The 15,140-nt window shown below is 41.8% G+C and overlaps 1 protein-coding gene across 2 annotated transcripts in view; it reads left to right on the forward strand.

Annotated features, from left to right (window-relative positions):
- The window catches only part of LOC142144994 (uncharacterized), an 85,872-nt gene that overhangs the window by 26,451 nt on the left and 44,281 nt on the right, over positions 1 to 15,140 (forward strand). For both annotated transcript variants that reach the window (XM_075204408.1, XM_075204407.1), the window contains exons 2-3: positions 3,052 to 3,130; positions 8,214 to 8,695. In XM_075204408.1, the coding sequence (XP_075060509.1) occupies positions 3,052 to 3,130; positions 8,214 to 8,695 (561 nt within the window). The remainder of the gene's footprint in view (positions 1 to 3,051; positions 3,131 to 8,213; positions 8,696 to 15,140) is intronic.

Below are 15,140 nucleotides of genomic sequence, written 5' to 3' on the forward strand. Positions count from 1 at the left end.
TTTAGCAGGGCACTAGAGCAGCAGCAGTCAATCTATTAGTCTATGTCTGTTGTAGAACTGCATATTTCAGCATGCGCTTGTCAGCAAGACATACCTTGTAGTTATATAACAGCTGGTGAGCCACATTTGCCCACAACGTTACATGATTCTAGTTACACTATAACATATCTATCACATGTGCAGCTTTGGAATACACACGGCAACAACTTGTCCCCCAGCGTAACATTCATTTTGAATACTGGCAGTTACAATCCTGATTTCTAGTAAAAATAAATATAGGCGTCTTTCTGGAAACTCAGAGCATGTTTTAGCCAAAGAATAAGCTGTATTCAGTTTCTAATGTTCTACAGTTTATGGGCCATTCGGATGAGGTGAAAAGGTCGCTGCAGTGAGTGGTTTGCAAAATGTTCACTGTGACCCTTTAATATGTTACCGGCACTTTGGGCAGACGAGAGGAGGGCGATCGGTCATGAGGGAGGCAGACCGGAACGAGGGGCCGGATTTGGAGAGCCCCCCCAGACAGGTAGTGTGGGAGATGATAGTTGTGGGGAGTTCGCCAGAAGGATCTTCAGTGAGGTCATTAATTTCTAAGACCTGGAAAAATCTTAAGCGCCTATTAGTGAGGCGATTACGAATGTGGATTAACCCAGTCAAACAGTAAGTAGGCAGAACTGGATCAGAGAGCTGCGGGTGAGTAGAATGCAAAATGCATGAAGGTGCTGTTACCATAGCAACTAGACTTTCCTTTTATTTTCCTAGAATCTGATTGGTTGCGATGGCTACAGCACATGTGTGCCCTATTCACCATGTTATTAAATAAGCCCCATAACACCCCCTGTCCCCCACTCCCATACTTTCATCTTACATTTTGTTTTTGGCAGAATATACCCGAATCCTGTTCAAGATGACTTTTTTTAATTTAAGCTTTCCTATAACTGTGTTGGCATGGATCCTGGGGGTGGGGAGTGGGGGGGAGGGGTAGGGCTGCAGCCGGTTACATTTCGGAGGGGTCCAATTTAATCCTCCTGTAGAAAGGAGATGAGGGGGGGCTTTCAAGCCCCTGAAGTCAGTTTTTCAACTGCAGTCTTGGGGAAGCTCACAGAGGTTTGGAGGAACGGCAGGAAGTTTTTATAAATAAAATTTTTATTGTGGATTTTATGGTTTAGAAATCTTTCCAGGAACTTTCCACAGTATGTAGCGCAATAAGTAATCTATTAATCGTGTCTCAGTAGTGGGGGAAAACAGTCTGCAGTTATATAACTGAGCCAAACGAGCATTTGTGCAAAGTTCCTTGTCACTCCCTTGTTACTTGGACTTTTACTAATATATATATATATATGTTTGAGAGGGTATAGTATTATAATATATATATATATATATATATATATATATATATATATATATATATATATATATATATAGTATTTTCTTTAGATAATATTTTGCACAAACATCTGACTTTTTACTTTTCGTATACATCTCCCAGCATGCCAGGGGCTAACGCAGGAAGGAGGGGGGGGGGGGGGGGTTTCCAAACGTTTGTTTTTTAGAACAAAGCAGAAACAAGGCAAAAACAACCGTGCAATACACCAGGAACAGACACTTTTTTTGTACTGAAATTGTATGACTGTAAATAAGATGTTTATTTGAGTCACAGAGTGAGAGATGTAATCCATACTTGCCAACTCTCCCGGAATGTCCGGGAGACTCCTGAAATTCGGGTCGGTCTCACAAACTCCCGGAGGAGCTGGCAAATCTCCCGCATCCCGTTACTGGCGTCCAAAAATGACGCAGGGCCAAAATGACGCCCCCTCCCACCCTCCAGTCACGCCCCTCTCCCGGAAATAACTTTGCGAAAGTAGGCAAGTATGATGTAAACAACTGGTGCAGAAGCAGCTACTGAAAGGCGTTTGCTCCAATGTTTACACTTGCCGGTTTTATTCTCAGTTTTCGGTAAATTTGACCCTGATCAGGAAATTTTCGTGAAATGCGGGTAACTACAACTTATTTTAATATTTTAAGTATAACTTTAATTTTTATTTTTTTTCAAAAAAAACATGGCCGCTGCCGGGTTTCTGAGACTTTTGTCAGTGCATGGACAGGGGAGAGTTTCCTAAATTTACAGCACGTACATGACATACAGAAAAGTGGTACTGTGCAGTGTATATATGTATAGCATGGGAAGAACATAAAGAGAAGTGGTACTGTGCAGTGTATATATGTATAGCATGGGAAGAACATAAAGAGAAGTGGTACTGTGCAGTGTATATATGTATAGCATGGGAAGAACATAAAGAGAAGTGGTACTGTGCAGTGTATATATGTATAGCATGGGAAAAACATAAAGAGAAGTGGTACTGTGCAGTGTATATATGTATAGCATGGGAAGAACATAAAGAGAAGTGGTACTGTGCAGTGTATATATGTATAGCATGGGAAGAACATAAAGAGAAGTGGTACTGTGCAGTGTCCACACATTCAGTATAGCAAAACAATTCAGAATTGCATATAAAACAGTAGTGCTCTATTCAGATATGAAAACCAAAATTATAACAGTAAAATGTACATACATTTAATAAAATGTTACATAAACAAGATTAAGGCATAAAGTAAGCTATACATTAATGTGAGCACTGCTTTATATAAATCTGACCATCTAACCAAATTAATATTACACTATAAACTAATATTAATCTCCTCTTACACCCAATTAAAATAAAAAAACTATTAAACTTAGTGTTATAGTCACTCACCCAGTGCTGCACATCAGACTTTCATTTACTGTCTGTATTTTCTGTCAGGCAAACACTAGAGCACTAGACACACATTGTATAAATAATACACTAGAGAGAAAAGTTTTGGTGACCATTTTGTTGAGGCCAATGTTCATGAAAACATATGCAGATGCTCCTGGAAATGTGTCCTAGGCTGCAGACAATGTGTTAACCTCCTAAGTGCGGCCCTGCATGTCAGAGCTGCAGTTATTGTATATATCTCCCTCAGCATTAATAACTCCTGATTTACAGTACAATCTTCTTTTTTCCCCTTCAGATTTTATACCCCCCGAGTGATGAGGACGACAGTGAAGATTCTGAAGGAGAAAATCAGGAACTTGTACAGATTGACAAAGGTTAGAGGGAAGCTCTTATATTCTCATTGCTTTCTATGACCGTCCCCTCTGCGGTTACCTGTATGTAAAGAATCAGGGGCCTGATTCATTTAGGATCTTAACTTGAGAAACTTCTTATTTCAGTCTCCTGAACAAAACCATGTTACAATGCAAGGGGTGCAAATTAGTTTTCTGTTTTGCACATAAGTTAAATACTGATTGTTTTTTCATGTAGCACACAAATACTTGATAGCTTATTTGTACACTGAAATTTAAAGTTGATATTTGTGTGCTACATGAAAAAACAGTCAGTATTTAACTTATGAGCAAAACAGAAAACTAATTTGCACCCCTTGCATTGTAACATGGTTTTGTTCAGGAGACTGAAATAAGAAGTTTTTCAAGTTAAGATCCTTAATGAATCAGGCCCCAGAAGCTTATCGGGACCAGAAATGTCTGAACACAATCACTAGAGCTCCAATCACTGCAATGTGGCTGATTTTTTCTTTCTTTTTTCTTTTATTGATAACAAAAAACAAAACAGTCCTCTCAATTTAACAAAAAGTATTTCCGGGACAGTTTAGTGATACGCAGCTGCCGTCAGGCCCGGCGCTCCCATTAGGCAAGGTTAGGCAGTTGCCTAGGGCGCCGGGCTCTGGAGGGCGCCACAGAATGAAAATTACTTTAAAACTGTGCGGCGACCGCTGACCATACCTTTCACGGCCACCGCCTCAGATAAATCCACGGGGAGGGGGAAGGGGCTATTGATCACCACCGCCGCCGATTTTGACAGTGTGCCGGGTGGGGGCGCCGATTTTGTAAGTGTGCCGGGTGGGGGCGCCGATTTTGAAAGTGTGCCTAGGGCGCCAAGGACCCTAGCACCGGCCCTGGCTGCCGAGACGACACTGGTCAGGAAGGGTAAGGGTTAACAACTCCACTAATTTGTACAAAAACAAAAAAAAGTTTTAAAAATAGATAACATTTATTAAAGCCATTTAAAAACCTATTCTTTAAAAAAATATCTTATTCACAGAATAAAAGCATTTTAATTTCAGGTTTTAATTTGTTATCGCCAACCTATACTTATTAAATAGACTTCCTCCTGCAAAGGCGAAATACAACAAACCTTACTGCCGGCAATAGTAGTGAACTGAAGCAAAGTTCCTCTATCACTGACGAAGACTTATGGTCTTTCCCTATGTATATCAGACTCCCGTTCAACATAACTGTGGCCACATTACGATGCACTGGAAAGCACTAAGCTGCTCCTTAGATACCGCCCAAACCGCTGGAGCACGCACCGGTAGTAGGTGCGCAATACCGCTGGGAGGTCCGAGGGGCAGGTGGGCGCGTAGGGGCGGCGCTCAGAGAAATGCGTCATTGACTCCGTCCCCTATACTGTCATTGCCATTTTGGCCTATAACAGCAGGGAGCGTGGCCACGATGACGCAAGATTTGCGTCACTAAGCACCGCCCCTTCCTTCAGCTTGCCAAACAGGCCGGGAGGCGGGAGGTTGCCCTGCTCATCCGGAAGGATGCCAAGAAATTCGGGAGTCTCCTGGACAATCCGGGAGGGTAGGTAACTATGCACTATAAAGATACCACCCAACATTCCCACGCATGGGAAAAACACGTACCCGGGCAGGACAAAATCGGGACTGTCCCGCCAAAATGGGGGCAGCTAGGAGGAATGCTTTCAATAACAGTATGGAAGGACATTGCATAGAGCCTTTTGGAACCTAAAATGGCTGATAACACACAAAAATAGTGTGCATTATGTAAACACTCAAGATATTGAAAATTTTACATACGCATTTTGACTATTATAAGATGCTTTCTGAAAGTAGGTTTATCTTGGGCTTGGTCAGAATCAAAGTGGTTCTGTCACCTGTACACATTCTGCATTGCATTAAACAGACATCTGAACAGACAATATATATATATATATATATATATATATATATATATATATATATAATGTTAGTTACTGCATGTGAAAGCACCATAATGTTTTCTGAATTACCTGTTAACAAGTCTGCATGAAGGTGAACATTTTAAAGGCATAAATAAATATGTATGAGGTATAATGAGAGTGAGACCAGCCCATGTACTGGCAGGAGCATGTTCAGTGTCCTCCTGTGAAGCATCCTGTGACATCATCAGACTGGAGGAAGCTTGCCAGCTTCCAGATCTTCAGTCTACAAGACAGCTAATTTAAATACTAATGTATTATTATATGGGAAGTGCACTGTAGAGAAGGAAGGGTGTAGTTTTATAGCTGAATTTGCCAAGAATGTGTATATGTATAAATGTATGTGCGTTGATAACTTTACATTGCAATTAATCATTACTCAGTCTGTGATAGTAATGTCAGATTTTTTTCAAATACATGAGTCTACCTTTAGTTAGGGCTCCCATATGTCCCGATTTTTTTTTCCCAGGGACAGTCCTCATTTTATTGTTTACTAGAAAATCTTAAACTTATCGTATTTGTTTTCATATAATACAGATTTTTGTTACACCAGAATTAAGATGATTAGTATAATATTTTTATTTAAGTTAAGTTAGCAAAAGTACATTTAATGGCCTAGTGCACTTCAGGTAACCTTAATGTATATTATGTGTGTGGGAATTAAACTGTAAACTCCAGTGGTGCAAGGGCTGTGGGAATTGCGTACTCAGGGCCTGATTCTTTAAGGAAAGTTAAGCAAAAGTAAGTAAGGCAAAACCATGTTGCGTTGGAGGGGGAGGTAAATTTAAACTGTGATGGCAGATTTATAGTTGGGGTAGGGTCATACTTGCCAACTCTTGGCATTAACTTTCCGGTAGGTCCGAGGGGCAAGTGTGGGGGCGGGGCTCAGAGAATTGTGTCATTGACCCCGCCCCCTAAACTGTCACAGCCAATTTTTGGCCTATAACGACGGGCCACGATAATGCGGGAATTGCGTCACTGAGCCCCGCCCATTCATTTTACCTTACCGAGCTGCCAGGATCCGGGAAGTTGTTCTGCTCTCCCGGGAGTCCGGGAGGATTCCCAGAAATTAGGGAGTCTCCTGGACATTCCGGGAGAGTAGGCAACTATGGGTAGCATTCTAGATCAACTTTAAATTTCAGTGTACAACTAAGCTATGAAGTTTGTGTGTGCTACATGAAAAAACAGACAGTATTTTCCTTATGTGCAAAATAATAAACTAATTTGCACCCCTTGTATTGTAACATGGTTTTGTAACATGCTCATTTTTTTGCTTAACCTTCCTTAATGAATCAGCCCCAATATACGTCTTTTAAAAATATAGATGATCAATACAAGCAGTTTTGTCCGTATTCAATAACAAGAGGATCTTAAGAAACATTTCTCGGTGGATACAGGTGTAAGTACACTCTACCTATATGGCACTTGCCGTATGCAGCCAGAAGCGACTGTCCTCACTAGTGATCACCACTTACCTGCCCTGCAGCTGGTGCAAGGGCTACAACATAAAAACACGTACCTTTGAGAGGCTCAAGGCTTGAATCGGATGTTGCTGCATGAGCTCGACATTGGTACGCCCTTACTGTGCATTGACTACATACACACTCTGCTTCCCACCCCCATACCGCTCTTGAAATCGTAGGCAGTCGGAAGTGTCCTTTGCGTTCAAAGATGAATTGCATGCACTTGTGTTCAATGGCGTGTGGTCCATTCCTGAGCATGCGCAGAGCGATTGTACGCAAAATATGGCATGTGAGGCCCTCAGTGTATAGGGCAGCACAATATGATTGGCCCTGTATAATCAGTAATAACTTGCATTTTAGCAATATGTGTGATACTGACATTGTGTGATATTGACATTGTAATATTTGGCATATCTGAAGCATTACAGTTTGTGAGTTTAGATGCCAAATAAAGAAATAATCACTTAAGTGTAATTTAAAAAGTCTGATTTTCTTGCTGGTAAATGTAGTAGAATCCGCTGCATGTGTTAAATTGAGTGACCCTATATCCGCCTGTTATAGCTATTTAATCTGAGGCCCTGAGAAATGCAAGTCACAAGTCTTGTTAATCCTTCAGGTTCAAATAAAACAGTGTGTAGTCAGTGGGAGTGATTAGATGATCAAGAATATGGGGTCTATTTATTAACATGGCCATCGCAGGGTTCAACGCAGGAGAAAACTATGACCGTAACCCATTTAGCGTTTCTTAATGCAGTCCCCATATATATCAATATGAGGGCGTGCTAAGCGGTGGTAATCGAGTTATCAGTGGTGTAAACACCGACACTGTTTATTCCTACATAATTATTCCGATAATGAACAGAGCGACATAGAAAAAATAACTACTTACCAGTAAAGAGACACAGAGGAAATCCGATGACAGGACATCGCGACACTTCCAAATGACGTCAGTTGCGTGCACGACTTGGAAATTTCGGCTTTTAAAGCGGCAACGCACAGACCCACGTAAGTATTACCCTTACGTTAGGGGATAGTGTTAGGAGTTAGGGCTAAGAATAACATTAATATTACCATAGTCCGTGCGTTGCCACTTTAAAAAACAAAGTTGCGCATGCAACTGACGTCATTTGGAAGTGTCGAGATGTCCTCTCATCGCATTTCCTCTGTGTCTTTTTACTGGTAAGCAGTTATTTTTTCTATGTCGCTCTGTTCATTATCATAATAATTATTTAGGAGTAAACGGTGTACAGCACCGATGACTCGTACTACACCCGTGCAAAGTTCTCCAATTTATTAAGCTGCAAAAAGCAAAAGGTAATGCTATCTCAGTCTCTCCAGCTTCGCTAGACCCCTCATCCATGGAAGTGTTAAGCATAGCACTTCCTTCCATCGGCAGCGCTATGCTGGCGGTAAATAGTAAAAACAATTCTCTGGGATCCCTGACTTTGCCAGGGATCCCAGAGCAGCCCCGGCATGGTAAATATATATTGATTGACACCGCATGACCACAATAAATAGACCTCTAGACATCAATCAGGTAGGAAGAGATCTACAACAGAGTGTAAACTGTTGAGCGCACATTGATGTCTTAGCGGAACATGTCCAGATGTTGGAGTCAAGTAAAAATCCTATAAACTGATCAGTTCCGTCTCTTATTTCTTCCTGACAGAGAGAAGACGAAATTGTGTTTTAACTCCTTTGGCGACAAACCAGCTGCAGAACCAAGAAAACCAGTGCTGCAAAGTGCGGAGCCTCTTCCACCCCGGCCTAGACCGGCACAGCTCAGAGGAGGAACTGGAACGCATCAGTCGGGAGTTCGCAGCGGAGAAACGCAAGTGGTCTCAGGTCAGCCGGCTGAGCTGCCACAGCGACAACACCTCCTCCAGCGACGAGGAGGTGAAACACTTATGCGCGATGTCATTCAGGCCTGTTGAGCAGGCTGATGGCCTGCATGGAAATCCGAGCCCCGTCCTGTTTAGTGCCTCACCCCCTAAGAGACTACAGCCCCTAACTCGAAACCCGGCCTCTCGACCTCTAATATTCTCCAGTATGGGGTCCACTTTTGACCAAGGAATGCCCTGTAAGAGACACAGACAAGGTTATGGAGAAAAAGGCAGCAGACCCAGCCTCGACTTGGAAAAGATGCAACAGGTTGGTCTGTTATGTAAATTCTGTCCATTCATACTTCTTGCTGCCGGTCATGTGACCTGCTGTGTGCTGCGGGACTCCGCCTTTTTGCCAGCACGCCTCATTCATCTGCATAGTATAAAGACACCTCGTGTCTCTGCCCAAATCAGCGAAGATCTAGGTAAAAATGGTGGATCCGATGCACACGGCACGTCACGTGACCTGGTCAACCTGCGTGTGCTTGTATCATGGCTTTTGGTTGTCTCTATGACACGTGTTTGGTCTATACCTTACCCATTACTTCTTGTGTAAGTATTCTGCTTAATTACTCGCTATTCTTGCATTTAGGGTTTTTGTCCTGGTGCTTTTCTATGGTTCTGAGACGCGCTGGTGACTTCTAAACATCCTTAGAATTTGCAATACGTTATCCCATATATAATGTAAAGTGACACGATATATATTGTATAATAATATAATAGAATGACAGTACTTTTTTCTAGAACAGGTATTTCTAAGATCCTAATCTTGGAAACACTCACAAATAAGGGTTATTTTGTATTCAGTTGACTAACTCGGATAGATAGTGTGCAATAACTGCGGGTTGTAGAAAAATATGTTCTGAGATACAATTTAACCATATTTATTCATGTTATAGTTTCGGGGGAGGCGGTATCCCCCGTTTTATAAAAACGCCACATTTGTAAAGATAAATCCACACACGTTTACACCCCAAGTGAAGCTTCACCCACTACATATGTCCACTGACCAGTGACTGTCCACGTAACGCATTGGGCAGAGGTGCTCAAACCCAGTAATCAAGAGCTAACAACAGGTCATGTTTTAAGGATTTCTGTCTGTAACAGGAGGGATACTAACTGGCTCAGGAAAATAGATTAAGTCACCTGTGCTTGATTAAAGAAATCCTGAAAACATGAACTGTTGGTAACTTTTGAGGAATCAGTGTGGGCACCACCGGGAGAGGGGAACAAAACAGCATCTTTGAGATAAAGCGTAAAATCATATAAGCATTATAAAGGTAGAAAAAGACAAACTCTAACAATGTAACCGTTATTCAAAATATCATAGCATAATACATTATTGAGTGATGCAAAAGAAAGACTTTTTGTGATAGACCAAAGCAGAAGAACTTGGTTGTCATTAAGTTTGGCCACACACGTGCATGGCCAAATCGGATGAGAGACGTTTGTGTTGCCCCTTAGTCCGGAAAACTTCCAGCTCCAATACAGCCTCTGAGGTATGATCAAAAATCAGCAATATTTTAGGTACTAAACATCCCGCGTGGACTTGTTACGAAAGATACCTACGGGGACTTGTGTCGAATTGAATTACGTCTTGCACATTCACCCCAGTGGTTGTCAGACTTATATTGTGGATAAAATCGTGTTGCAGCTACAGAGTAACTGGGGTTTCCTGCACTGTTAAATATTTAAAATGTTACCAACTTTCGGAGGAAAAGTTTAACTAGAAAACGATAAAATCCTACTTCCTTCTTCGTTTAATAATCCCTGGTCACACCAAAGATGGGAAGCTCTGCGGAGTGAGGGGTGCGTCATCATTTTTAGTTTTGACTATTTTTAAGACTTTGTATTTTGTTATCGCTGCACTAGAAATGTGGGTTTGTGGAATGTGCAGTTACAGCTGTTTGATGGACGTGTAGATCTGTCAGGAAAGGAATTCCAAATATATGGTTTTGCTTTTCAAGAATGCGATTTCCTTTCAATTATATCTTAAGCTAAGTTGTTTACTTTGACCTCTTTACAGGTCTTGGTCTGACTCCAGTTACTGCAATACAGTATATAAAAATGTATTTATTTTTAGGCACCCCAGCGCTGGCTCAAACTTTTGTCATTATAAATGTTTTTGTCCCCCCCTACTGCATCACATATGGAGCATATCTCTTGTTTTACATGTACAGTACATTTGTAATGCTCCAACGTCATTGCATAATTAACATATCTCCCAGGCATCCCGATTTAGGAGGGACAGCCCCGATTTGGGGGCTCTGTCCAGCCATCCTGCTCAGGGCAGCTCTGGTGGGAGGTTTGGAGGGGAATACGGGGGCCCTCATCGTGCAGAGACCACACCCCCATTGTAATGTGGCCACACCCTGAGTCCCGGTGCCGTATTCCCAAATGTTGTGAGGTATGAATTAGTGCTGTAATAATAGAGGTGAAGTCTTTATTTGATGAGGGAGGTGGTTGGAAGGTCGGACTTGATGGGTTATATTTTTGCGCAGTGTGCCTCACAATCTTTTTCCACTTCTCCAAAACTCAATGTGCACCTCTACTTCCCGGAGGTGGCTTATGAGAGCAGAGAATAGGTGGAACCTTGAACTGGTTTTTATTACTCCTTTTCTTAGCTTAGAGTAAGTGCTGCATAGTTAAAGGGACTTATTGCAGCCATTTCTCCATGTTGAATAGGGGGCACCGTTACCCTGGAATCCATTGGCTGTATTTAAATCTTTCATGCATGATTAAAGAATTCTTGAAAACATGACCTGTTGATAGCTCCTGAGGGCTGAGTTTGGATACATCTGATCTAAGCCAAGAGCTCAGCTGGGATCCAAATTATACCTGTCAATCACCTGATTCAGTGATAATTAAATATTTACTTGTCTGGAATTACTCTACAAAGTAAATATATTCGTTAATCTATTAAAATTGAAGGACATGTGTGAAATATTATTATTAAAACATGATTAGGACATAATTAGTACGGAGAGATCTAAGATGCATCTCTCACCAGGTCATCTCTGCAGTTTAGAGGGAATTAAATTTAGCTATAAATAAAATTCTGTGGTGTCAGCGCTCTGAGGTGGGTGTGACACGTTTTGATGCTCTTATCCTGGAGTGCATGGAACTGAGCTCAACACATGAAACCCACATGACCCCTTCAAAACTGAGTGACATTCCCACTGAGATTAAATGCACCCTAGTGTATCACAATTAATATTGGTAAATATGACACATAAGCAGTGCGTTCTGCGCGGGGTAAGTTTAGGGACCACCTGCCACTGGCAGAATGGATTTGATTTCTTTACCCGGTTCCTGGAATTCTTACCTGGGTTACTTCAGGCTACAGAGTAATCAGGATTAGTGCGTCGTCCACTTTCCACTCTGGCTACCTATTAGTATTAGAAAACATGACTAATGGATATACTAGAATCAGTCACGTACTGGAGCAGGTACAGAACTGAGCAAGTCAGACTAGAAAATACAGGCTCTGTGTCATGCGTGTTAATCATTGCTACATATGTTCTGGGGTTATTTGTGTTTTCAAAACTTTTTCTTGTACTGAATAACAAACCTTTTCTAATGAAACCATTAACAACCTGCAAGATTGACTCGCTCCTAGAAATACAAATGCAATCCCCTGTTCACACATTTCCAGGTAATTACGTTGTGCCCCACAGCCAGCGACTAACATACATATTCTGCTTGAAATATGTAGGGCCTGATTCATTAAGGAAAGTAAAGCAAAAAAAAAAAAGAGTAACTTTGCACCTGGGCAAAACCATGTTGGATTGGAGGCGGAGCTAAATTTAAAATGTGGGGACAGATTTATAGTTGGGGTAGGGCATGTCCTAGATCAACTTTTAAATTTCAATGTAAAAATAAATCAAAATCAAATATTTGTGTGCTAGATGAAAAAACAGCCAGTATTTATCTTATGTGCAAATGAACTAATTTGCACCCCTTGTATTGTAACATGGTTTTGTCCAGGAGAAAACTTACTCTTTTTTTTGCCTTACTTTCCTTAATGAATCCGTATTGTTCATTGACCAATATTTTGTAACGATTAGTGCATAGTGGGCCTGATTCTTCTTTGAACGCAATGTGAATGCAACTTGCGTTTGAACAAACCTGCACATACTGTAATTTGTATGCACGTACAGCCGTATTCAAAAACAAGGGGATCTTAATATACGTTTCCACCTGAATTTGGCTATATGTTACATACCGTATGTAGACAGACAGGGCACACTGCAGGATATATACATGCATATGTGCACATAAAGTCCTATCAGAATGCATGCAAAAAATATTGCATAAAATAGATTTGCAACTTTTAATACTATAATCATTAATAAAAAATGTTTAAAAAAAATATTTTTTCTTTTTTACATTAAAGACAGAAATCAGGATTTTTTAATGCGTACTGTACATAAAAGGCATTTTTATAGTTTATTTTACTTGCAAACACTTGTTCTGGCATCCACATGTGTAGTCCTCTCTTATCAGTCTGCACTTACATCTGCCCTGTGGCTGGTACAAGTTATGCGACTAAAGAACACATACTCAAGAATTGCCCTGATCTTGAATCAGCCGTATCTGCGGAGGCATGCCCTTACTGTACATGGGCTACAGCTGTCCACCACTCCCACGCCCGTTCTGTTCTTCAAGTCGTAGGCAGTTGTAAGTGACATTTGCATTCGGATATGATTTGTATGCAATTGCGTTTCAATAGTCAAGGACTCCTCTATATTATACTGGGACCCAGTTGTCCCAGTGTAATGTACAGGAGTAAATGACTATTGAAATAAAATTGAAGAGAGTCCCCTACATCAGCCAGCCAATCACAAGCATTTCCCACACTGGCAGCTTGTGATTGGCTGTTTTGTGCTGGTGGGTTATTTTCTTTTTAAATTTAATCAAGTGGTGACCAAAGATTTGAGGAGTCTTTTAATAAATTAACGTTTATTTCTCAATTGTATGTCTTTTTTTTTGTTTTACTCTTTTTTTTTGTTCATGGTGTTAGACCAAGGATTTTAAGGACCCCTTTCCATTTTACTGAGCCACTCCAGGGGTCCCAATCCTGTTCATCACCCGAGCCCCCGCAGCACAAGGGGGTCGATGAGAGCCCCAGCACTTTATAAATGGCCCCCAATGACTTCTGTTCACTGGGCAGTACAGTTTCTTCTACTGGAAAAATCAACACGAGTTTGTTTGCTGTATAAATGTCACCTCTGAGAGCATTTATGGGACATTATATGTAAAAGGTGGTGAAAGACAATTTGGGAACGCCCCTGTGGAATATTGTGCATGCCTCTGGACGAAGCCTTGACACACTCTTTCTTCACCTCTTACTTACCAAGTGTAGGGTAGGGCTGCAGTTACCGCCCGCAGGCGGCTGGGAGACAGACACAGCAAGCAGTAAGGGAACGTTTGCTCCAAATATTTGCTGCTGATCTCATTATTTCAGCACTAGAGTCAGTTCTACTTCATCAGCAAGGAGGGTGATAGTCTGTAGTATATAGGTCAATGTCAGGTATAGGATGCTGAGAAAAGTATCACTGCTTGTCCTAAAGATCAGGACCTCCTTGTTGCGAGCAGCACTTGTGCCAGTATAAATATTCATGACTGGTAATAGAATGAACATCCTGTATACTGGCGGAAGTGCATTGTGAAACCTTCTGTTGACATCATCAAACTGAGAACAGTACCAGCTTCTAGTATTTATTATTATTATTTATTTATACGGTGTCACAGATTCCGTAGCACCGGACAATCGTTCAAATACAGATAAGACATAACTAATACGCTACGCATAATCACAAATACATGCGCCAGTTATACTAAGTAGCACAGAAGAGTGTGAGTAAAACTGGGGGAACTCGCACAGAATGTAACGAGATGTGAACAGGACATAGGAGGGAGATGGACAATAGAACACACATGAGACAATATTATTATTATTATTTATTTATAAGGCGCCACAAGGTTTCCGCAGCGCCAAACAACGTACAAACAATGGACAGTACAGGGAATAACAGTACAGAACAATAAATGTGTAATACCGAGACTTCAGATGCTCCAGGAAAATCAAGAATATTGAGGTTTGAGCAGAAGAGAAGGTAGAGAGACAGGAGGGAGAAGGGCCCTGCTCATTAGAGCTTACATCCTAAAGGGAGGGCAACAGACAATCGGCACAGAGGGAGTCAGAGGAGGGGAGTAAGCGCACCCTTTTCAAAGGAGGATCCAGGAGATGAGAGCGAGCATGGAAAGAGGGTTAAGTGGAGGGCTGGTAAGCCTTGAGGAAGAGATGAGTTTTGAGTGCCCGTTTGAAGGAGCACAAGTTAGGGGATAGACGGATGGAGCGAGGGAGGTCATTCCAGTGCAAGGGAGCAGCTCGGGAGAAGTCTTGAATTCTGGAGTGGGATGAGGTTATTAGAGTGGAGGAGAGGCGACGGTCATTGGCCGAGCGCAGGGAACGGGCGGGAGTGTGGATGTAGAGGAGATTGGAGATATAGGGGGCAGTAGACTGGGAGAGGGCCTTGTAGGTGAGGGTAAGAAGTTTGAAAAGAATTCGATAGGGGAAGGGGAGCCAGTGAAGGGCAAGGCAGAGAGGGGAGGCAGAAGAGGAGCGGCGAGAAAGGAAGATAAGCCTCGCCGCCGCATTAAGTATAGAACGAAGGGGGGCAAGGCGAGAGCGGGGGAGGCCGGTGAGG

The sequence above is a fragment of the Mixophyes fleayi genome, chromosome 3 (assembly GCF_038048845.1).
Source record: "Mixophyes fleayi isolate aMixFle1 chromosome 3, aMixFle1.hap1, whole genome shotgun sequence".
Taxonomy (NCBI): domain Eukaryota; kingdom Metazoa; phylum Chordata; class Amphibia; order Anura; family Limnodynastidae; genus Mixophyes; species Mixophyes fleayi.